The sequence below is a fragment of the Hibiscus syriacus genome, unplaced genomic scaffold, assembly GCF_006381635.1.
Source record: "Hibiscus syriacus cultivar Baekdansim isolate YM2019G1 unplaced genomic scaffold, ASM638163v2 tig00110890_pilon, whole genome shotgun sequence".
NCBI classification, from domain to species: Eukaryota; Viridiplantae; Streptophyta; class Magnoliopsida; order Malvales; family Malvaceae; genus Hibiscus; species Hibiscus syriacus.
The window spans coordinates 14,793,133-14,817,413 of NW_024062900.1; the positions used below are offsets into that span (position 1 = coordinate 14,793,133).

Sequence of the window (24,281 nt, forward strand, 5' to 3'; positions counted from 1 at the left end):
AAAAATCAAACACATGCACCATCAATGTTTGTCCATAATTTCGTCAGACTTGATTTTGATTATGTTATCCAAGCACTTGTTTGTCCACATGAGCGCAGTAATTCTACCACCTACACAGGTAATTTGAGCAGAAGATTGTGTGATTGTGGATGATTTCAAGCTTTCAGGTACACATGCGCTCGCGCTGTTAATGCATATATGCATGGTAATTTTGATCCATACTTATATGTTGATGATTGTTATAGCTTGCATACTATACTATATGCAACATATACAACTGTGAGCTTAAGTATCTCCCAAACGATGCTTATTGGTCACCAAAAATTTCTAAAGAATTGTTGCAAAATCCACAATTACGAAGGAAGTTGAAGGGTCGATCTGAATATACTCGAATTCATATTGATATAGATGATCCTCAACAATAGCAAGGTCTGCCAAAGCTTTGTGGTCACTGCATAAGTAAAGGTCACAACAGGAAGCATTGTTCACATCTTCCTAAATATCGAGATGGCCGATAAAACCTGCGTAATTATATTCTCATGTTGTTTTGTTGTATCAATCATTAGATAATTTATTTATAAACATCATTATACATCTATATTTTTTATTTTTCATACATAATTGCATATTACTGATAAATAACTTTTAACTAAACATAATTTAATACATATATTTAAAACATTTCATCAACATAAAAAACAACTTTTCTCTCATTCTTCTCAATTTCTACACAATTTTTTTAATTCTTCTCTATAAGACGTTTTATACGTCGGATCAATAACTCTTCCTACTTCTTCTCCTCCTCCTTTTTTTCTTCTTCAATTTTTCTTGTCTCCTTATGTTGATCAAGTATCGACTTTATAGCCTTATTTTCCCACTCCTCATCTGAAGATGAACTCGAATCTAAATCACTTATGTATGAGTAATCAGACCCAAATATGTCATTCTGAAATTTTTTGTAATACTCTTACAAATTTGAATTCAATATTTAAGTTATGATCCTTTTATTTTGATGAATTTAAAAAATGCGTAAATTTATTTTATAAAATACTTGACTCAATAAATGTGGTTTAATTCACTCGGTTTTTATTAAAAAGGATATTCCCTTACTACGTGAATTAACAGAAATTGCAATCCAGTCACATTGGACGTAATTTCTTTAATCCACGATGCAAGACAACACTATCTTTGATAATTTTTGAAAACAAGAAAACAAATACCTAACGTATGAATGCAACAATAATAAAATGACAAAAAAAGATGTATGAAGTATCAACATAACAAGACACATGAATAAATAGACTAACGAAATACTAAAATAAATAAAAAAAACACAGTGAATATCTATTTATCAAAATGATTTTATTATATAAAATACGAAAATATCTGAATTGACACATTCACTTAAAATGAAATAAGATATATCTAATATCTAATAAATAATATTGAAAATTATTTTATTCGAATAACCATTGGAAGAGCACCCTAGGTATTTGGAGTACTTCCATTGGTTAGTCGAATAGAAAAAAGATATTGTATTAATTAAATGTTAAAAATAATATTTTATATATTAAAAATAAAATATACATATATAAATAACCGTAAAAAAGTCTTAAAATTATATTTATAAGAAAAATATATATTATTATATCATACATTTACTTTAAATATTTAATAAACATAAAAAATATATATACTATATATAATATATATATATATATATATATATATAATATATATTATATATATATATATAGTACTTAAATGTCAAATTAAAATATATTAATTATGAAATATATATGGTAAGACACATGTATGTAAAATAGTAAACAAAACACGTTTAATATATATGACTAGATAAAACCATAGCAGACTCAATAAAACTGCATATAGATATAGGTACGTGTATATGAGTTATAAGGACTTAAATACAACAAATGTAAACCTGATAAGTAAAAATACAAAAAACAGAAACATAGTAAAAATTAAGGAATAAATGACTTAAAGGAAACAACAATAAATTAAAAGGACATAAAAGCATAAATACAAAACTTTGAGCATGTAGCAAACAAAAGGATTAAAATGAAATAACCTCCAATTAACCGGGGAAAATAAACAATTAAACCATAATGCATAATTAGAAAAATAAAGGCTAAAATGTAAAGTATCAAAATTTAAAGCTTAGAACGTAAACATAAAAATTTTCTATTTAATGACTAAAATAAAATTTTACAAAATATGGATGGTTGAAGCTTGATTAATCCATGCGTTGAAATCAAGAACCCTAATTCCACAAAACTACGTTGTTTTAAATTATCTATGTGATTACATGCCTATGTGATATAAGTTATGTGAACTGTTAAAAAATGGTAAAGTCCATAAGTGTGTTATGAGAGCTAAAGGTATAATTGGCATGCCAAGATTCGAGGGTTCTACGCTGTCCTTCGGGACAATTCTACGTGGTCTTTCGGGATAATTCTACGCGGTCCTTCAGGACAATTCTAGTGACAACATTTGTGCAACCCCTCAATGCACTCACATACCTTCAGTTCTCAGAAATGTACTATGGGCTATTAAAGAAATAATATGAATAAACATTGATGGATGTTATATGATCTTGTTTGGTGTAATGCATGATTGTCTCCGTATTACATGATACTTATAATTGTTAAGTATATGATTTCATCTTTTAATTTTTATCTATGCAATATATGCCTCACTAAGTCTGTGACTTAGCATGTGAGTATTTCACACGTAGGTTCAAAGAAGCAGGACGAGTAAAGTTAGGATCAAACAAGACAACATACTCATACGAGAAGATCAGATCAGAAACAACTGATACAATATGTTATTTTTTGATATTAATGTGTTGGCATGTAATTAAAGTTTTGAACCACGTATGCTCTGATCATTTTTGTAAACATACATTACTATATTTATGTAAATTATTAAGTTTTAAATTTCAATATAAGTTACATTATGTTTATTTACTTTTGATCAAAGGTTCCATCATTTTATTTCAAATGTATGTTTGAATTTTACTCTTTTTTTAAAAGTAAAGGTTTTGAAAAGTCAATATGACACCTCAAATTCGTATTCGGTTTGGATACGGGTTGGGGTGTTACAATATAAATCTAAGTCATGGGATTGTTACAGTTTGTCGTTTCCCATTAGGGGTCTAATGGTTTTGGCTTTGAATATTCCAAAATTTCCTTTGGTAGATGGCCATAGTTTTGTAATTTGTATTGGATTTATGGATTTGGTAAATTTCAGGTTGCTTGGCAGATGAGAGCAGAGGAGTGGTTAAGAGTCACAACTATGGGTGTTCAAATTCGGGGGTCTTTGGGTAGTTGATTTGTAGGTTCGTGTCCCCCCATCCAGATGTTGCATGTACCCGGTAATCGGGTACCTGGTACCTTTTTTTTTATTTTCAAATTATTAATTTAAAAAATATATATACACAAATTTAAATGTTCAAAACTTCGAATTACATACTCCAACATCCGAACATAAAATTTAAAAGTTCGAAATATAAAATATAATAATTCATAATATAAATAAAACATAAAAATTCATAGCTAACTAGGGTAAATATGAATTATGATAGTCATTAACATCCGATTACTAAATTATCAAAACTTAATCCAATTATGATATTAAATTATAATAACAACCCATTTATATAATTTAATTACCTAGACTTTAATTACCTAGACTATCAAAACTTAATCCAATTATAATCTAATTAAAAATTAATCCAATTAAATTAATATCATATTTGATAGTCATAATCCAATTACTAAACTATCAAAATTTAATCCAATTATAATCCAATTACAAATAATATCAATATTTATACAAATTATCATGTTAATGGTTTAGTAATTGGATTATATATAACTAACCGGGTACCCGGAAAAACTCAATTTTGTGACTCGGGCCCGACCCGAAAAATGTCAGACTGGATACCCGACCCGGTCAGATAATTTTTTTAAAAAAAATTACCCGATTTTTTAGGTTCGGGTCGGCGAGTCGGATTAACCGAATCAGATATTTTTTCACACCCCTAGTCACAGCACCCTTTTGTCTATGTTTCCGCATAGGACAATAAAAAGGATACTTATTGCTATTAAATTGCTGATAATGCCACTCCTTGCTCCGCCCAATACCATTCCATTAGGTCAAGCCTTTGTTAATGGTGGCTAGATGGACACCATCAATTTTTATCTTTCTCATCCCAAACATTGATTTCAAATAAATTTGATTTTTGAACTTTTTGAATCATTCTAGTCATGTTTAAGTAGTTTTTTTATTTAATCATTTCAAGTATAAATCATTTTTGGGTTATTAAGTCAAGTCAATTTTGGGTTTAGATTATTTCAGGTTCAAATTATTAGTCATTATTTGAGTTTGAGATTCAAGTTTTTCAGATTTAATCATCTTGAGTATGATCATTTCCAGGGCCGGTTTTGGGCCTGTGCAGGCAGTCCAACCGTATATGGCCCAATTTTTGTAAGAGCCTCCAAATTTTTTTAAGTCTTTTGTATATATGTGTATTTAGGATGTTTGGCCCAAGAATTTTCAAGTCCAAGCCCACATTAAATAATATTTGACGGTCAATTTAAAAAAATTCTAAAAAGTAAAAACTAGATATCTGCCTCCTCTCTCCTCTGCAGAAACACCCTGCAAAGTAAAAAAAACAAAAATCTATGCGCTCTCCTCTCTTCTGCGATTGTGACTGCACTTTTCTCTTTTTCAAGGTTAGTAAATGTTTTTATTATTATTTTATTTTGTCAAGATTATTAGTTTTTTATTTTTATTTTATTAATAAAAATATAAATGATTAATTATTTATGTGTGTGATGTTTCAGTGTTTGCCTCCCCTCTGAGATTGTGACTGCACTTTTCTCTTTTTCAAGGTTAGTAAATGTTTTTATTATTATTAATTTCTTCAAGATTATTAGTTTTTATTTTTAGTTTATTAATAAAAATATAAAATAATTAATTATTTATGTATGTGTGATGTTTCAAGATTATTAGTGTTTGGCTATGCTCCCTTTTCTCTAATTTATTTTTTATATTTTAAATTATTTTAGGTGTTGTTATTTATGATTTATAATTCTATATATAATATTAGACTATTAGTTAACTAATAGTAGTGTAAAAGCCACATTTAATTAGTTAAACTCTATCAAACAAACTATAATGATTCATAACGTTATTATAAATCAAACAAAATAGTAATAGTAAAGTATTTGAGTTACACACATATCTTATGTTTGAAGTTTCTAATTGTATTTGTATTGGCTATTTATTGAACATGTTTAGAGATTATGCTTCCTAGGTTAAGAAAACATGAATCAGGACATGAAAAACATAAAAAGAGAAAAAGACTCGAAGAACTCATTAAGTCTCAGAGTGGAGCGCTAAATAAGTTTATTCAAAGAGAACCTCAAGTTTTTTCTCGAGATCAAAATGTTTTTAATGATCATGTTAATGATGTTGATGTACATGGCGAAGATGTTGATGATGCTAATAATGCTAATGTCGATGATGGCAATATTGATGGTGAATGTGCGAATGATGTTAATAATGACCATATTGATGATGCTAATGTTTATGTTAATCATGTTGATATATTTGATCCGAGACGTTGGGATGATTTTAGTTCTAACGTGATTAAGGTTATGGTATTAGAGGGTCCTAAAAGATATATGTCATTTGAGAAGGGTCCTAAAGATAAATTTTTCAGGATGATTTTCTGCCGCTTTATATACTAGAATCCTCCCAAACAATAAGAAGGTGGATAGAGAATGGATAGTATATTCCAAAGAGCTTGACATAGTTTTTTGTTTCTGTTGTAAAATATTTAGGAAAGGGCTTGCAAAAGGTCAATTAGCTAATGATGGTTTTGTAGATTGGCAATATCTTAGCACTAGACTTAAAGAGCATGAAGTTGGCCTAGAACATGTCACAAACATGGCTACTTTGCTTGATATGCATTAGAGATTAAAAAAGAATGAAACAATTGATAAAGTGGCACAAGAACAATTTGAAAAAGAGAGAGATCATTGGAAGAAAGTTCTTCAGAGAATTATTTCAATTGTAAAGTTCCTTGCTAAACATAATTTAGCTTTTCGTGGATCGAACGAGAAGTTGTATCAAAAGAGCAACGAGAACTTTTTGGGTTTAATTGAAATGTTGGAAGAGTTTGACCCAGTTTCTAAAGAGCACGTGAGACGTATCACAAGTGATAACATCCATGTTCACTATCTCGGTCATACAATCCAAAATGAGTTAATAACTTTACTTGCACATGCAATCAAATCAGATATCATAAAAAAAGTTAAGCAAGCAAAGTATTACTCAGTGATACTTGATTGTACCCCAGATTCCAGTCATCAGGAACAAATGACTTTGATATTGAGGTATGTAAATTTCTCATCCACAAGTGTCAGTATTGAGGAATCCTTTTTAGGATTTTTAAATGTTAATGATACCACTGGTCAGGGACTTTTGGATACAACACAAGATGAATTGAAGTCACTTGGTCTTGATATTGATGATATGTGTGGTCAAGGATATGACAATAGATCGAATATGAAAGGTAAACATCAGGAAGAACAAAAGAAATTTCTAGATATAAATCCTAGAGCATTTTATACTTCTTGTAGTTGTCATAGTCTTAATCTAACATTATGTGACATGGCTAACACTTGTGGAAAAGCTAGAGATTGTTTTGGAGTAATACAACGCATATACACAACATTTTCCAATTCTTCTAAAAGGTGGCAAATTTTGAAGGATAATGTTCAAGGACTGACACTTAAGTCATTGTCAACCACACGCTGGGAAAGTCGTGTTGATAGTGTCAAAGCTATTAGATTTCAGATTGTGGAAGTAAGAGAAGCTTTACTTCAACTTGCAGAGAACGATAATGATTCCAAAATAAAAAGTGAAGCTAAATCTTTAGCAACAAATGAGCTTGGCGATTTTGAGTTTTTAGTTTCGATTGTCATTTGGTTCGATATATTATACACCGTAAATTTAGTGAGCAAAAACTTACAATCCAAAGATATGCTTATTGATGTTTCTATTAAAGAAGTGAAAGGTTTGATCTCTTTATTTGAGGAGTTTAGAAACATGGGGTTCTCAAAAGCTGTCGATATTGCTAAGCAAATTGCAACTGAAATGGATGTTGATCCTGTCTTCCCTCAAAGAAGTGTAATTCGTAGGAAAAGACAATTTGACGAGAGTTCAATTAATCAAGATGCTTCTTTTTCTGCAGAGGAATCATTTAAAGTCGACTACTTCTTGTACATTGTTGATCATGCAATTGCTTCTCTTACAACAAGGTCTGAACAATACAAAGAGTACGAGAAAAATTTTGGTTTTGTGTTCTCTTGTGACATGTTGAAGTTCTTTGATGACAACCACCTTAAGTCATATTGTAGTCATCTTGAAGATGCACTCAAGAAAAACGGACGATCAGTTATTGATGCAAATGAACTCTATGTGGAGCTAAGGTTACTTAACAATTTCTTGCCAGCTGAAAATATGAAACCTACTGATGTTTTAAAATTTATGAAAAAGGTTGATTGTTTCCCTAATGCACTAATTGCATTTAGAGTACTATTGACTATTACAGTAACGGTGACATCTGCAAAAAGAAGTTTTTCAAAACTGAAGTTATTGAAGTCTTACTTGCGGTCCACAATGTCACAAGAGAGACTTAATGGATTGGCATTGATATCTATTGAAAACGATCTATTGGAGAGTCTTGATTATAAAGAGCTAGTCAATAACTTTGCTTCCAAAAATGCTAGGAGAACGAATTTATTTAGAGAATAGCTTACTTTGTATTTCACTTTATTACATGAAGATATTTTTTACCACTATTTAAAGTTTTCTTATAGTTATAATAAATTTTGAAATATTAGTGAACTTCTTTATATATCTAATATTTTAGTTTTAATAGAACTATTTTACTGTTATGCATAGGGCCACCAAAATTTACAAGACGGCCCTGTCCAGTTGTTGTTGCCAGAGCTCATTCTGCCAATGTTACCAGTGAAGTAAACAACACTGAAATTCGAACTTCTGATATTTTTATTACAAGTGACTTTATGAATCAAATAAATGAAACACCTTTCGATCTCGGACCTTGTTGACAGAGCGTTCGAGTTCCTGTTCAAGATGAACTAGCTGTTCATATGGAATAGAGGTCATGTCCTCACCAGTGTAGCGTCTCATGCTTAGTTCAAGACTACGGGTTTCTTTCCTCAACACAACCAATTCATTGTACATATATATATACACACATATGTTGTATATAATCAAAGGGTAGGCCATAAAAAAGTTTCCAATTAATGAAATCTTGTTCTTACCCGATTGTCATGCTCAGGAATGCGAGTCCCAGTGACCTTCTGGTACCTTTCTATGATGTGCTCCATTCTGCTAATATATAGGCCGTGAAACTTAACCATTAGAAAAAAGTTCTCTTTGAAAGTTAGAAAACCTAGGCAGCTAAATTTTCAGAACTTTCATGCATTTATAGGCAAGGTTGAGAGGGTAAACTAATATCAACTGATCATGCAAATAGGGAAGGATGCAAAATTTAATGTTAGAGACGAATCCTAAATTTCTAAGGGACAAATACAAATTATCAATAAAACATATAAAGAAAATATTTAAACTATATATTAAGTGGATCCGACTGCCTCTTCTATCCATCCCAGCATGCAAACGCATCCTACAGAAGGATGAAATGAAAAAGAAAATGGGGAAGAAGAGGAGAGTGGAGACCTATAGGGTTCAGTACAGTATTGGCACATCTTGCCGGTGCTGGAGAAGATGATGAGGCCAATCTGAGCATCGCATAGCACATAGAGCTCGTGTGCCTTCTTCAAAAGACCAGCTCGGCGCTTGCAAAACGTGACTTGATGAGTCGTCTGGTTCTCGATCCTTTCCGCGGCCCATAATCACCCAACCACGCCTTAAAAACAACTTTTATCTATCAATCTCCAGTTAAGGAAAGACTGAAAAAAGGTGCGTGCGAGTAACAGAATTTTGAAAGTAACTATAATAATGAGAGAAAAAAAAAGGAGAAAGAAGGGTTTTGAAAATAGAAGACAACTATAATAATGAAGTTCAAATATGGGGAAAGTAGACACAAAGAAATGGGATGATAAAATGGAAACTAAAAGCTTCTGCAACCCTAAAAATAACGACTTTGTTTATAGTTTTGTAGTTCATAAAAAAACAGGAATGGAAGATATACAGATAGAAAGAAAGAAAGAAAAGAAATTTAGAAAGAGAGAGAGAGAGAGATGACGGCAAGTTTACCTATTCCTTGCTCGTAAAAACCGAATCGTGTAGGAACAAGGCAATGTTTGCTACTTCCCCTAATTAGACTCATATATATATTCTATCTAAAAATATTATATATTTTACATAAAATTCTAACATTTTAATATTTAGTTATAGAGAAAATAACCTCAGTGACCGAAAATGTCTTATAATATACGATTTTAACTAGTTTTTTTTGGATTTGCCAAAATGACCAACAAATTCGCAACGCGAACTCCAATTTCGCAACCCAGTTTCCAATTTCGTAATGCGAATTTGTAAATCGCAACATAGAAGTCAAATTCGCAACACAGAAGTCAAATTTGCAATGCCATAGTCAAATTCGCAACACAAAAGTCAAATTCGCAACGCGATAGTCAAATTCGCAACGCGAAACACAATATTAATTTCACAACACAAATGTAAACAATATTATCGTAAATCATAACCTAAAACCCTAAATTAGAACTCAGCCCCATCTCCATCTCTCACTCTCTACGGCGACATCCGTCCCCATCTCCGATGAAATCCGTCCCCATCTCCGACGAAATTCGTCTATCTCCATCTCTCAGAGCAACCCTCACAACCATTCACGGTCAGAAATGGAAAATCAACCACCGAGGGTTAGTTTTTTAATCTCTTATTTTTATTTTGAAATTTTTGTATTATTATTAGATTTTTCTTATATTGATGATAAATTTTCTGGTAAATTCAATATATATAAAGATTAACCATTTCAATGAGATTGCTTAGTAAATTCATTCGGTTGTTGTCAATACTGCTAAACTGTTTAGTCTTTAACCTTGTGAAGTTAGTATTTGTCTTTGTTTTGTCTTTTTGTTGAAGAAATGCAATTCATTCAAGTTTCAATTTGCAGAAGAATAGTTTTTGAAACTTAAATTCGCAACACGAAAATGAAAATCGCAACACCAAAATCGCAATGCGAAAATGAAAATCGCAACGTGATTTTAGTTTCGCGTTGTGATTTTCATTTTCGCGTTGCAATTTTCTCGTTGCGATTTTCATTTTCGCGTTGCGAATTTAAGTTTCAGAAGCTACTCTTATTCTGCAAATTGAAACTTGAATGAATTACATTACTTCAACAAAAAGACAAAACAAAGACAAATACTAACTTCACAGTGTTGCTAATTTAAGTTTCAAGAATAAACTACTACTCTTTATGTTGTCCTTGAACCTGCACTAAACCTATATGTTGTCCTTTTAAATGTTTATATAAGTGCTTACTTCTGGAATGTCATTTGATGCATTTTGTGAACTATGATGGAATAATGACAGCATGTGAATATCGTGCTAGTTTGAAACATATTTGGCTTTGTTTTCACTGTTTAATATCTTGTCTGTTTATAGTGCATAATTTGTAGTTTTTGTAGAAATTTTTTTCGGCTGCATTGACCTTAAGGAATAAATTAAGCATAGCCTCTAAAATTGCGTTGACGCTTACACCTCTACAAAGAAAATTGTTTGAGGATACTTGCTTCGGGCCATGGCTGAAAGTACAACATACGGGTGGAGATGCTATGTTGACACATTTGTTTCTTCAGACCATGACTAACGATCTACCCGAGAGGATACAACGTGATGATGACGAGATATGATTTCATTTTCCTCCGGCACCGGCGTATACTTGTTTTGGGCGGGAGGAGTTTTTGCTTAATCACTGGTCTACGCTTCGGACATGATGAAATAACCCGATACACTAGTCATATCTCCCGCCCATCATGGTTATCTCGGGTTTTTCCTGAGCTGGCAAAGTCGAAGCCGAGTTTACACGTCGACGACTTGAAGAGATTATTTGTTAAAGATGGTTTTACACGGATGAATGATCTTGATATTGTCCGAGTATGCCATTTATTACTTTTACATGCCAGCTTTTTAGGCAAAGAGGGCAGATAACCTATCTCTGAGGACCTAATATTATTGGTAGAGGACCTAAATACATGGAATCTGTTTCTGTGGGGTTCATATCTATGGAAAGCTACTTGGAAGAAGTTGTCGTCTGTATTTGAGGACCGAAAAAGTTTGCGGGGTGATGGTTCTAAATACACTTTGATAGGCTTTACTTGGGCTTTTAAGGTAAGAATTTCTATATAATGTTTCCAAAATTATAATTAATTATTTAACAATTACTAATGTTTGTGTATTATATTGTTTTGTAGATTTGGATATTTGAGGTTTTCCCCAGTATGCGGACATATGCGATAAAAAGATCAAATGATATTCCTAGGGCTATTACCTTGAAGAGGATCTGCATGTTGGATTGGGAAGAGTTACTCCCATATACGACGATGAATGATATAAGTTAACACACAAATAATACCATATATAAACAAGTTATTACTAGTACAAGTTTAACTTTGTTTGAGTTTTTATATTGTTAGGAGGCCAACTATCCATTACAGAGGCTGACACCCACAGAGGCTGAGATTGCCACTGATTGGTGGCAAGCTAGTAAGCGGTTTTTTTATGGGACGGAATGATGAGCACCTCCCACTTCGAGAGCCATCACCTGATCGGGTCGATTCTACAGTTCGACACCCGGAGCCATCACCTGATCGAGCCTCTTCTCCACCTACATCATCACCTATTCCATCACATCGTCGAGTCTCTTATCCACCATTACCTCATGATAGACAACCGACAAAGAGGCCACGACATTTATCTCCCTTTTCTCCACCTCCACGAGATGAGTTAAGGGAGTTACGTGATGAGGTCGGTACTTTGCGTCATGAGGTCGGTACTTTACGTGAAGATAATGGTGCATGGCGTGATGAGATTCGGTCTTTACGTGGTGAGGTGGATTTTTTACGTGATGACAATGGTGTGCTACGTGGTGAGGTATCTACTTTACGTGATGATGTTGCCGCTCTACGCGAGATTATTTCATCGTTACAGAATGAGGTTAATACTCTACGCAATGAGGTAAATTTGTTTAATACTATACTAAAAATGAAAATAACCTTTTTTTCGGTATTATTTATTTATTTATTTACTGATTTATGTATTAATTTATTTTCAACGGCCCGATAAGGTAGATGTTTTACGTCGGGTTTTTCTTGCATGACGGGGTTCACGCATCAGACGTCGTGCATGTGCCATTACGTCTCCATTTACCCCACTAGTGCCAAGACTCCATAAGAAGAAGCCCGATGCACCTATCATCATTCAAGAGGCGCCTCCTATCGTTCAAGAGGCCCCTCTCATCATCGAAGAAGCCCCTCCCACTGTTCAAGAGGCCCCTGTCATCGTTCAAGAGGTCTCGTCTGCCGTTCAAGAGCCCGATTCACATGGGGTCATATATCGACATATTGATAAACCCCCTCCCGTGCCCAATATGATGGATGCGAGTTGGCTTTCGTATGTGTCACCGGCCATTACCATTCCTCAGTAGGAGAGGGAAACACTACCGGATATAATTACGGATAATACCCTTTGGGCTAAGACCACAGTTGATTTTTATCTACATGAGCGGAGCAAGGGGTGTTATTTTGACCTATTCCAACTCGACGATGTTATTCATTTGTTTCTTGATCAGTCTTGGTGGGGTATTTTATTAGGGGTTGAAGATAATGGCTATCTCGAAAGGGTGGTAAGTCTTATATTCTTCTTATATTGCGTTTTGATTAAATTTTTTTAAATTATTAATATATTCACTAATATATGTATTTTTTTTATAAAATAGTATATTGATGCGTGGATGTCACGTCTTCTAATAATAAGGAAATTGAGGAAAATAAGAAATACTCGATGGACTATTATGCCGACGTCTTTTCACGTAGCTCACTTGAAGGATCCGAGAGATGCTTCATATACGTTGGGTAATGGAAAAGCTAAACTTTATCCTGCGTGGTGGGAGGTCAATAAGGTTAGTATTTATTTTTTGAATATTTTAAATGTTTTTATAAAATTTATTTGATGTGCGCAATTATTTATGATTGCATGTGTTTATCCCTATTTTGGAACGTCGTCATTGGTTTCTCGTCGAGCTTCAGCTCCCATCCCTGAAGACAATGGTATATGATAGCATGTTGAATTACATACCATTGTCTGATTTGAGAGATATTATTTGTAAGGGATTGAGCGCTCATTTGGCGAAATACTTGGACGCGATTGATTATTGGACTAATTCTAGAAACAAGAAGCCAAAAAAGTTCAAAGTTACAATGATCAGAGACGATACCACGCCACAATAAACGGAGGGAGCCAGAGGGGATTGTGGTCCTCTTGTATGCTTGTGCTTGGAGCGTTTGACGACAAGAAGTAAACACCTTCTACCTCCCACAGATAGAGATAGAGGTGCAGTAGGCTTATGGTTTCGGCATTTTATGGCTCGAGCGATATATGCGAGACGTTGCCTACCTGCAGCCGCGTGCTGAAAGTTTGCATAAATAATTGGTAAGTTTGAGCAAGTGTTGTTAACATATATACTCTTTGTTGGTTTGAAAATGTTTGGTCAAGTACCTAGATTTCAATAATTTGTTGTTTGTTGGTTTTAGATGTGTAGAAAGTGTTGGTTTTAGATGTGTAGAAAGTGTTGTTTGGCAAATGTTTGGTTTCTGCAGGTTATTCTTGACGTGAGCTACGTGAAATTGATGTATTTGTGCATAAACAACAGTCTGGGGTACACTTTTTTTGCTTGTTTAATTGAATTTTACATTGAAAGTTGATTTGTTTAATTGATGAAGAAATAAGAATTATTTTTTTCTTGTTTAATTGATTTGTAAAAGTTGATTTGTTTAGTTTGATGTGTAAATAAGAATTATTTTTTTGCTTGTTTAATTGATTTGTAAAAGTTAATTTGTTGTTTTAAATTCAATCTGCATTATATTGAATGCAAAAAAGACCTGTTGAAGGTAAATTCGCAACGCGAAAGTCAAATTCGCAACGCGAAAGGTAAATTCGCAACGAGAAATAAGCGTTGCGATAGTCAAATTTGCAACGCGAAATAAGCGTTGAGAAAGTCATATTCGTAACGCGAAAGTCAAATTCGCGTTGTGATTTTCGGTTTGCAATTTTGCGTTGCGAATTTGACTATCGCAACGCTTATTTCGCGTTGCGAATTTGACATTCGTGTTGATCGCAACATAAAACATCAAGTTATATACAACATCAAACACATTCCAAGCTATAAATACAAGCTAAGGACACTTGAAGAAGCAAGAGAACAACTATCCAAGCAATCAAATACAACAGAAAATCCCAACATGATAACAACTGAACAGATCATAGCAATGTTCAAACTCAAGTTACTAATGAATGTCTAAATTAGAGAATAACATACCTTTATTAAGTTGATAGTTGATAATTTGGGAGAGAAATCATTGAAAAATTATATAGAAATAAAATTATGTAAATAAAAATGCCTTCCGAATATTATTCATTTCATCCAGCTCATGAAGATAGGATAATCATTAACCGAAACAGTCTAAGAGAAACATATCTGATGTAGAAGCAGCTTGCATATTTAAAATCTCGAAGGTGATCTATTTGGTTCTCAAACATTTAAAGCATCGGAAGCATTTCAAACTTATGATTTGGGTGGTACTCAGAAGCATTTCGGGCTTATTATTTTTTTGTTATTATTACAAGTTGTAGCCCTCAATTTTCGAGATTTTTAGTTTCCATTTGTTGCATTTCTCGTATACCACCCAGATCATACGCCCGAAACGTTTCTGACGCTTTAACTGTTTGAGAACCAAATGCATCACCATTGAGTAAAGTTGAAAAAAAAATAATGGAAATTAGGAATAATCAATGATAACATGCATATTGGCTAAGTTATTCCATTGAGTAAGTTGTTGTTTGGATGGAACAAATGCTTGGGCTAATATTTATAGTGGAACCGAAATTTATATTGAAATTCAAACTCAATATGAAATTTAAATTCAAACTCCAATTACATATGAAATGAATTTGAAATGCAGTGTTAAATTGAACATGAAAATTGCATAATTGATTCATACTGTTCAAGTAACATGCTTTATGAACCATCAAGCTAAAGACAATATTGATTGAGTTCAAAAGTTGAGTTGTGGAGTTGATGAGGCATAATTGATTCATACTGTTCAAGTAACATGCTTTATGAACCATCAAGCTAAAACAATATTGATTGAGTTCAAAGTTGAGTTGTGTTGATGAGGTTGTCACACTTGTCACATGGTTGGAATAAAGTACTCACATGGAAGAGATAGATTGTTTTGTTATGCACAACCCATCTCATCTGAACGAAAATATACATACAATATAATCAAACCAAAACATACATACACAACAAATTTATAAATAACAATGTTCAAATAATGTACCCACAAAAATGAAATTAATCCTATGAAAAAGGGTTATTTCTAACGAAGTCCAGAACATTATTTTCCAAATAATGTACCCATAACAATGTTCAAATAATGTACCCACAACAATGTTTAATTGATTTGTTGTTTAATTTTCAATCTGCATTATGTTGAAGGTAAAAAACACATGTTGAAGGTAAACTTTCGCAACGCGAAATAAGCGTTGCGATAGTCAAATTTGCAACGCGAAAGTCAAATTCGCGTTGCGAATTTTACTTTCGCGTTGATCGCAACATACAACATCAAGTTATATACAACATCAAACACATTCCAAGCTATAAATACAAGCTAAGGACACTTGAAGAAGCAAGAAAACAACTATCCAAGCAATCAAACACAAGAGAAAATCCCAACATGATAATAACTGAACAGATCATAGCAATGTTCAAACTCAAGTTACTAATGAATGTCTAACTGAAAATGTATGCATTCATACATAAAATACACATAATACAACGTTTGCATTTAAAAATCACCTAAGTTAATAAGTCCCAAAAGATGAAGCCGGTTGTGATTGAGATTTTGATTTTGATTGCGATTTAGATTTCCTTTTGCTTGACACCATATGAGCTTTGGATTTTGATGAGGATCCTTTTTTTGGTAGAGGAAAAGATGATTTTGATGGCACTGGTGATCCACAGGTCAACCTTGTATGACCACTTTCCTTGCACATACTACATGTCGATATCCTCTTCTCTTCACTCTTAGACAATATACGATCGTGATTTTTTGGTCGGCCAGGTAGCTTGCTGTCCATGACTGGTGGCAAAACTGTTTTTAAGTCATCTGGTATGTCCCACTCAGAAGGATGTGGACATGGGTAGAGAATCTCGGCATAAGTCTGTGGATATACTTTTGTAGTGTAGCAATCCATAGCGTATGCGCTTGAATCATCTTGGTTTAGATGAAGAGAAACTTTTATAACATGGCCACACGGATAACCAGATGTTTGTCATTTCTTACAACTACACGTCTTTGCATTTAGATCGACAAGCCCATTTAAGTTATTATCTAATACTTCAAACAAAGTGTTTGAACATGGTTCAACTCTCCATGACGTTGACTTCACAACACGTTTCGTTATCTTTTTTTCAGTCCATGGTGCAACATGACGTTCCAATGTTCCAGTAAATTTAAATAAATAATCATTAATATATTTATATGATAAGTTACGAATTTAAAGAAATAATACCTGTATGGTTTCTTTTCTTGTAGTATCACTGTTGAATAGAGGCTCGAAAAAACTCCATTAACATAGTAATGGTAATTTTTGGGAATGACGACTTAGAGCGTTGATTGATTCTGCACTATTTGACGTCATGAAACCATATCTTGCTCCAAGTTGATACTCTTGACCATCTTTCAAACCCGATATCTTCTAGTGTTTGAGCACATTGAGGTAAAACACGTCTTAAACAATTTATATGCTTATTAAAATCCACTTCCCGATAAGCTTTTACAGCCTTCCAGTATGTCCATTTGTGATTTTTTATACCAGCAGACCTTGATTTTAGATTTCTGTACAAATGAACACCACAAAGTCCACAAAAAGCATCTGGGAAACACCTTCTAATAGCGTTGTCAATTGAGTTTTCCCTATCGGATATGATTGTCAGATTGCTAATAGGACTTATGCAATCCCTAAGATGCCTCATAAACCATGTCTATGAATCAGAGGTTTCAGATTTGCCAACCCCGTAAGCTATTGGTAGTATCCCATTGTTAGCATCCATGGCTACTACTAATAAGTTTACTCTAAGGTATCGACCTTTTAAATGTGCTCCGTCAACTATAATAACTGGGTGCATGCAAGTAATAAACGAACGAATCTACAAAATCATATACACAAGAAATATAATAATTTAAATGTGAAATGCATGCAACTAACAAAAATGAGTCTACAAAATTATAATTATTTACTAACCGCAGCACCAATGACGATAAACAGCAACTCAAAGCATCCATCTCTATCTGTTTTGATATGAGTTACCGACCCAAGATTTTTCAGCTTTAAATTGTGACAATAAGCCGGCAGTTGGGCAAACGATGCTTCTGGCGACCCCATCAACAATTCCAAGGCATAACATTTGGCTCTCCAAGCTTGAGAATATGAGATACTAATCTTGAACTGAGCATTCAAGTCAGTCATAATTTCATGTCCCCGATATACCCTTCCATTCAAAAACATTAACTCAGCCAGAAAACCACCCACCACCTTTTTTGTTTGTCTGTCTATGGTGAGGAAAAACTTGGGTTCTTGAACATGTATGTTTATCAATAAAAGTCCTAACTTGAAACATTTCACAATCTTTTATCCTCTTTGCAATCATACGCCACGTACAGTTTTTGTCAATCATACATCTTGTTTCGAAACGATATTTGCTTGATTTGTTAACTTTTAGTTGATAGCCATCTTCCACACATTTTGTATACAAAACTATCTTCAAGTCTTCCTTTGTATCAAAACAATCATCTTTCTTGATACGAATAACTTTTGTGTAACAATCAACTGCTATCTTTACCAACTCTTCTTCTGGTATCTGAAGTAATTCTGGCATATTCCAGTTATACTCCCGTGGCATTTTCTTCTTTTTCTTTTCTTCGGGGACTTCTTTTTCTTCTTCAGGGTTATATGAATTATAGAATGGATGTTTAATATGTTCATTCATAGTCGTCACTTCCTCCTCATTATCATCAACAACATCTTCCTCGGCAGCGGCTGTTTCATCATCAAAATTTGGGTATTGACCAATATCAAAATCATTACATGCAGGGTTTATTTCTTCTTCCATCACATCATCAAAATCTGAGTATTGACCAAGATCAAAGTCCAGGTATTGACCTAGATCAAATTTCGAATACTGACTAGTACTCACAATTTTTCCTGTTGGCTCATAATCGTCTAACTGGTCAATACGAAAACCAGAATTTGGTGCTGAAAGTTGATTAGGATTTGGATGAGGAAAAGGTTGTGGGTTTTGAGATTGTGTGTTTGATATTGTGTTAAGTATTGGAAATTTGGTGAAATAAAATTTTCTTGGTGATGAAATTGTGGTGGAACCATTAAATTTTGAGGTTGATAACAACATTGTACATTATGAGCACCATAAACTGGGGTTGAAGAACTTAGTTGATTACTACCCGCTACTGACCCAACTTCACTACTTATAGGTTCAACAACATACAATGTAACATCATCTTCTTGCGAAACACTAACCTAACCAATGAATCGTTCAACATCTTCATTGTCGGTTAACAAATAAACTTTACCTTTTCTCTAATATGATAACCTAAATCCACTTAGAGGCTCTAAATTCAATTTCTTTACAACACGTAACATTAGAGTTTCATAAGTTAACTTTTTTAATGACAGTTTTAGTTGAAGATTCATGGGTAAAGGCACATATTGTAAAATACCATGAACATTCTCCCATGACCCTCCAAAACACAAATATATCCAAACATGATCAACATTAGATGATTTCATTCTACAAAACTAGATATAATCACTAACTTAGAGAAAAACATACCTTTATTAAGTTGATAGTTGATAATTGGGGAAAGAAATCGTTGAAAAATTATATAGAAATAAAATTATGTAAAAAAATTAGAGATGGAGAAGGATGTCGTTGGATATAGGAACGGATGTCGCCGGAGAGAGTGATAGATGGAGATGGAATGAGTTGCGATTTAGGGATTTAGGTTATGAGTTGATGTTGTTGCGTTGTTATATACCCAAAATATTTGTGTTACGAAACTAAAACCTATTGCGAAATTAAAATCGTGTTGCGATTTTGAAATTCAATTGCGAATTTGAAATTCCGAGTTGTGAATTTGACTTTTGTGTTACGAATTTGACTTCTGTGTTGCGAATTTGACTATCGCGTTGCGAATTTGATTATCGCGTTGCGAATTTGACTTCTGTGTTGCGATTTACAAATTCGCGTTGCGATTTACAGATTCGTGTTGCAAAACTGGAAACTGGGTTGCGAAATTGGAGTTCGCGTTGAAAATTTGAGATCGCGTTGTCATTTTGGAAAATCCAAAAAAAGTTGGTTAATATCGTATATTATAAGGCATTTTCGGTCACTGAGGTTATTTTCTCTTAGTTATATTTATAGCTTCTTATATAAAGAAAATTTTATAACTAGTTATTTTGATACATATTTTTTAAATCATTTTTATCTCAAGTGTTATTTTAAGAAATAAAAGACCCTAACATTTAACTAATTAGTTACTTTAGCCCTTATTATTTCATTTTGGAGTATTTAGACCAGAATGTTTCATTTTAGGGGGGAAATCTTATTTAGAGTGTTGTCTATTTATTGACCAACGATTTCCATCTACAGAGGGACTTTTTTGCCCCAAAATAAAATGTTAAGACCCGAAATGATTATTTGGTCAAATATTATAGACATTTTTATTATTATGCCTAATTCAAACTCAAAAACTCCAATCCAACTTTATTCAATTTAATTTGATCATAAAATCAAATCTAAATTCAAATCAATTTAAACCCAAATGGGAAATGATCACATGTAGCATCCTTAATATACGGTTAAAAAAGGCACTACCGCTTTTGTTATTATTTAAATAATAAAACCGATAAAAAAATTACCGGAAACATTATTATTTCTACCAATTTTGTTACTTTTCTACCGGTATTGTTATTATTGGGCACTTTACCGAAAATGTTAAAAAAACATTGATGTTTTAGGTAATTTTTTACCGGTTTTGTTATTTAAATAATAACAAAACCCATAACGCCTTTTTTAGTTGTATATTAATAGTGTTGCATTATAGAACTTCCCAACCCAAATTTGATTTGAAGAGTAACTCGAAATGATCAGGACCGTCTTGTAAATTTTGGTGGCCCTATGCCATAACAGTAAAATAGGCCTTTTAAAACTAAAATATTAGATATATAAAGAAGATCACTAATATTTCAAAACTTATTATAACTATAAGAAAACGTTAAATAGTGGTAAAAAAATATCTTCATGTAATAAAGTAAAATACAAAGTAAGCTATTCTCTAAATAAATTCGTTCTCCTAGCATTTTTGGAAGCAAAGTTATTGACTAGCTCTTTATAATCAAGACTCTCCAATAGATCGTTTTCAATAGCTATCAATACCAATCCATTAAGTCTCTCTTGTGACATTGTGGACCGCAAGTAAGACTTCAATAACTTCAGTTTTGAAAAACTTCTTTCTGTAGATGCCACCGTTACTGGAATAGTCAATAGTACTCTAAATGCAATTAGTGCATTAGGAAAACAATCGACCTTTTTCATAAATTTTAAAACATAAGTAGGTCTCATATTTTCAGCTGACAAGAAATTGTTAAGTAACCTTAGCTCCACATAGAGTTCATTTGCATCAATAACTGATCGTCAATTTTTTTAAGTGCATCTTCAAGATGACTACAATATGACTTAAGGTGATTGTCATCAAAGAACTTCAACATGTCACAAGAGAACACGAAACCAAAGTTTTTCTCGTACTCTTTGTATTGTTCAAACCTTGTTGTAAGAGAAGCAATTGCATGATCAACAATGTACAAGAAGTAGTTGACTTTAAATTACTCCTTTGCAGAAAAAGAAGCATATTGATTAATTGAACTCTCGTCAAATTGTCTTTTCCTACAAATTATACGTCTTTGAGGGAAGACAGGATCAACATCCATTTCAGTTGCAATTTGCTTATCAATATCGACAGCTTTTGAGAACCCTGTGTTTCTAAACTCCTCAAATAAAGAGATCAAACCTTTCACTCTTTAATAGCAACATCAATAAGCATATCTTTGGATTGTAAGTTTTTGCTCACTAAATTTACGGTGTATAATATATCAAACCAAATGACAATCGAAACTAAAAACTCAAAATCTCCAAGCTCATTTGTTGCTAAAGATTTAGCTTCACTTTTTATTTTGGAATCATTATCATTCTCTGCAACTTGAAGTAAAGCTTCTATTACTTCCACAATCTGAAATCTAATAGCTTTGACACTATCAACACGACTTTCCCAGCGTGTGGTTGATAATGACTTAAGTGTCAGTCCTTGAACATTATCCTTCAAAATTTGCCACCTTTTAGAAGAATTGGAAAATATTGTGTATATGCGTTGTATTACTCCAAAAAAATCTCTAGTTTTTCCACAAGTGTTAGCCATGTCACATAATGCTAGATTAAGACTATGAAAAGTACAAGAAGTATAAAATGCTCTAGGATTTATATCTAGAAATTTCTTTTGTACTCCCTGATGTTTACCTTTCATATTCGATCCATTGTCATAGCCTTGACCACACATATCATCAATATCAAGACCAAGTGACTTCAATTCATCTTGTGTTGTATCCAAAAGTCCCTGACCAGTGGTATCATTAACATTTAAAAATCCTAAAAAGGATTCCTCAACACTGACACTTGTGGATGAGAAATTTACATACCTCAATATCAAAGTCATTTGTTCCTGATAACTGGAATCTAGGGTACAATCAAGTATCACTGAGTAATACTTTGCTTGCTTAACTTTTTTTATGATATCTGATTTGATTGCATGTGCAAGTAAAGTTATTAACTCATTTTGGATTGTATGACCGAGATAGTGAACATGGATGTTATCACTTGTGATACGTTTCACGTGCTCTTTAGAAATTGGGTCAAACTCTTCCAGCATTTCAATTAAACCCAAAAAGTTCCCGTTGCTCTTTTGATACAACTTCTCATTCGATCCATGAAAAGCTAAATTATGTTTAGCAAGGAACTTTACAATTGAAATAATTCTCTGAAGAACTTTCTTCCAATGATCTCTCTCTTTTTCAAATTGTTCTTGTGTCACTTTATCAATTGTTTCATTCTTTTTTAATCTCTGATGCATATCAAGCCAAGTAGCCATGTTTGTGACATGTTCTAGGCCAACTTCATGCTCTTTAAGTCTGGTGCTAAGATGTTGCCAATCTGCAAAACCGTCATTAGCTAACTGACCTTTTGCAAGCCCTTTCCTAAATATTTTACAACAGAAACAAAAAACTCTGTCAAGCTCTTTGGAATATATAATCCATTCTCTATCCACCTTCTCATTGTTTGGGAGGATTCTAGTATATAAAGCGGCAAAAAAATTGTCTTGAAAATTTATCTTTAGGACCCTTCTCAAATGACATATATCTTTTAGGACCCTCTGATACCAGAACCTTAATCATGTCAGAACTAAGATCATCCCAACGTCTCGGATCAAATATATCAACATGATTAACATCAACATTAGCAACATCAACATGGTCATTATTAACATCATTCGCACCTTCACCATCAATATCGCCATCATCGACATTAGCATTATTAGCATCATCAACATCTTCGCCATGTACATCAACATCATTAACATGATCATTAACAACATTTTGATCTCGAGAAAAAAATTTGTGGTTCTCTTTGAATAAACTTATTTAGAGCTCCACTCTGAGACTTAATGAGTTCTTCGAGTCTTTTTTCTCTCTTTACGTTTTTCATGTCCTGATTCATGATTTCTTAACCTAGGAAGCATAATCTCTGAACATGTTCAATAAATAGCCAATACAAATACAATTAGAAACTTCAAACATAAGATATGTGTGTAACTCAAATACTTTACTATTACTATTTTGTTTGATTTATAATAAAGTTATGAATCATTATAGTTTGTTTGATAGAGTTTAACTAATTAAATGTGGCTTTTACACTACTATTAGTTAACTAATAGTCTAATATTATATATAGAATTATAAATCATAAATAACAACACCTAAAATAATTTAAAATATAAAAATAAAGCTAGAGAAAAGTGAGCATAGCCAAACACTAATAATCTTGAAACATCACGCATACATAAATAATTAATTATTTTATATTTTTATTAATAAACTAAAAATAAAAACTAATAATCTTGAAGAAATTAAATAATAATAAAAAACATTTACTAACCTTGAAAAAGATAAAAGTGCAGTCTCAATCGCAGAGGAGAGGCAAACACTGAAACATCACACACATAAATAATTAATTATTTTTATTTTTATTAATAAACTAAAAATAAAAAAATAATAATCTTGACAAAATAAAATAATAATAAAAACATTTACTAACCTTGGAAAAGAGAAAAGTGCAGTCACAATCGCAGAGGAGAGGAGAGCGCATAGATTTTGTGGTTTTTTTTTACTTTGCAAGGTGTTTATGTAGAGGAGAGTAGAGGCATATATCTAAGTTTTACTTATTAGAGTTTTTTAAATTGATCGTCAAATATTATTTAATGTGAGCTTGGACTTGAAAATTATTGGGCCAAACATCCTAAATACACATTACACAAAGACTTAAAAAATTTTGAAGGCCTTACAAAAATTGGGCCATGTGCGGTTGGGCTGCCCGCACAGGCCCAAAACCGGCCCTGCAACTGGATAACCTTGGTAGAAAGGTGATGCCAATTAGAACAATATACGAGTTTACATTATTACATACACTTTAAGATATCAAAGGCTAATTCCATTAATCTTGGATTTTTTCTATGGTGTAGGAACGAATTCTTGAGGAAGAAAAC

The 24,281-nt window shown here is 32.7% G+C and overlaps 1 protein-coding gene and 2 pseudogenes across 1 annotated transcript; 1 reads left to right on the plus strand and 2 right to left on the minus strand.

The window, feature by feature from the left end:
* Positions 1 to 5,333: 5,333 nt before the first annotated feature.
* On the plus strand, positions 5,334 to 7,851 carry LOC120144756 (annotated as a pseudogene).
* A 162-nt stretch (positions 7,852 to 8,013) lies between these two features.
* Positions 8,014 to 9,418, minus strand: LOC120144757 (MADS-box protein FBP24-like). Its single transcript, XM_039158743.1, has 5 exons — positions 9,331 to 9,418; positions 8,806 to 8,968; positions 8,387 to 8,454; positions 8,149 to 8,312; positions 8,014 to 8,055 (listed from the first exon to the last, which is right to left on the minus strand). The coding sequence occupies exons 1-5, from the start codon at positions 9,416 to 9,418 to the stop codon at positions 8,014 to 8,016; spliced, it is 525 nt and encodes a 174-aa protein (XP_039014674.1).
* Positions 9,419 to 20,740: 11,322 nt separating this feature from the next.
* Positions 20,741 to 23,236, minus strand: LOC120144758 (annotated as a pseudogene).
* Positions 23,237 to 24,281: the final 1,045 nt, after the last annotated feature.

What these genes read in the sequence shown, in the direction of transcription:
- LOC120144757 (XM_039158743.1), bottom strand. Translation starts at nt 9,418, where the DNA reads ATGAGTCTAATTAGGGGAAGTAGCAAACATTGCCTTGTTCCTACACGA. An exon ending in AATAGGTAAACTTGCCGTCA is followed by an intron (nt 8,969 to 9,330) that starts TCTCTCTCTCTC and finishes TATGGGCCGCGG; the next exon opens with AAAGGATCGAGAACCAGACG. An exon ending in TCCTGAGCATGACAATCGGG is followed by an intron (nt 8,313 to 8,386) that starts TAAGAACAAGAT and finishes TATGTGTGTATA; the next exon opens with TATATATGTACAATGAATTG.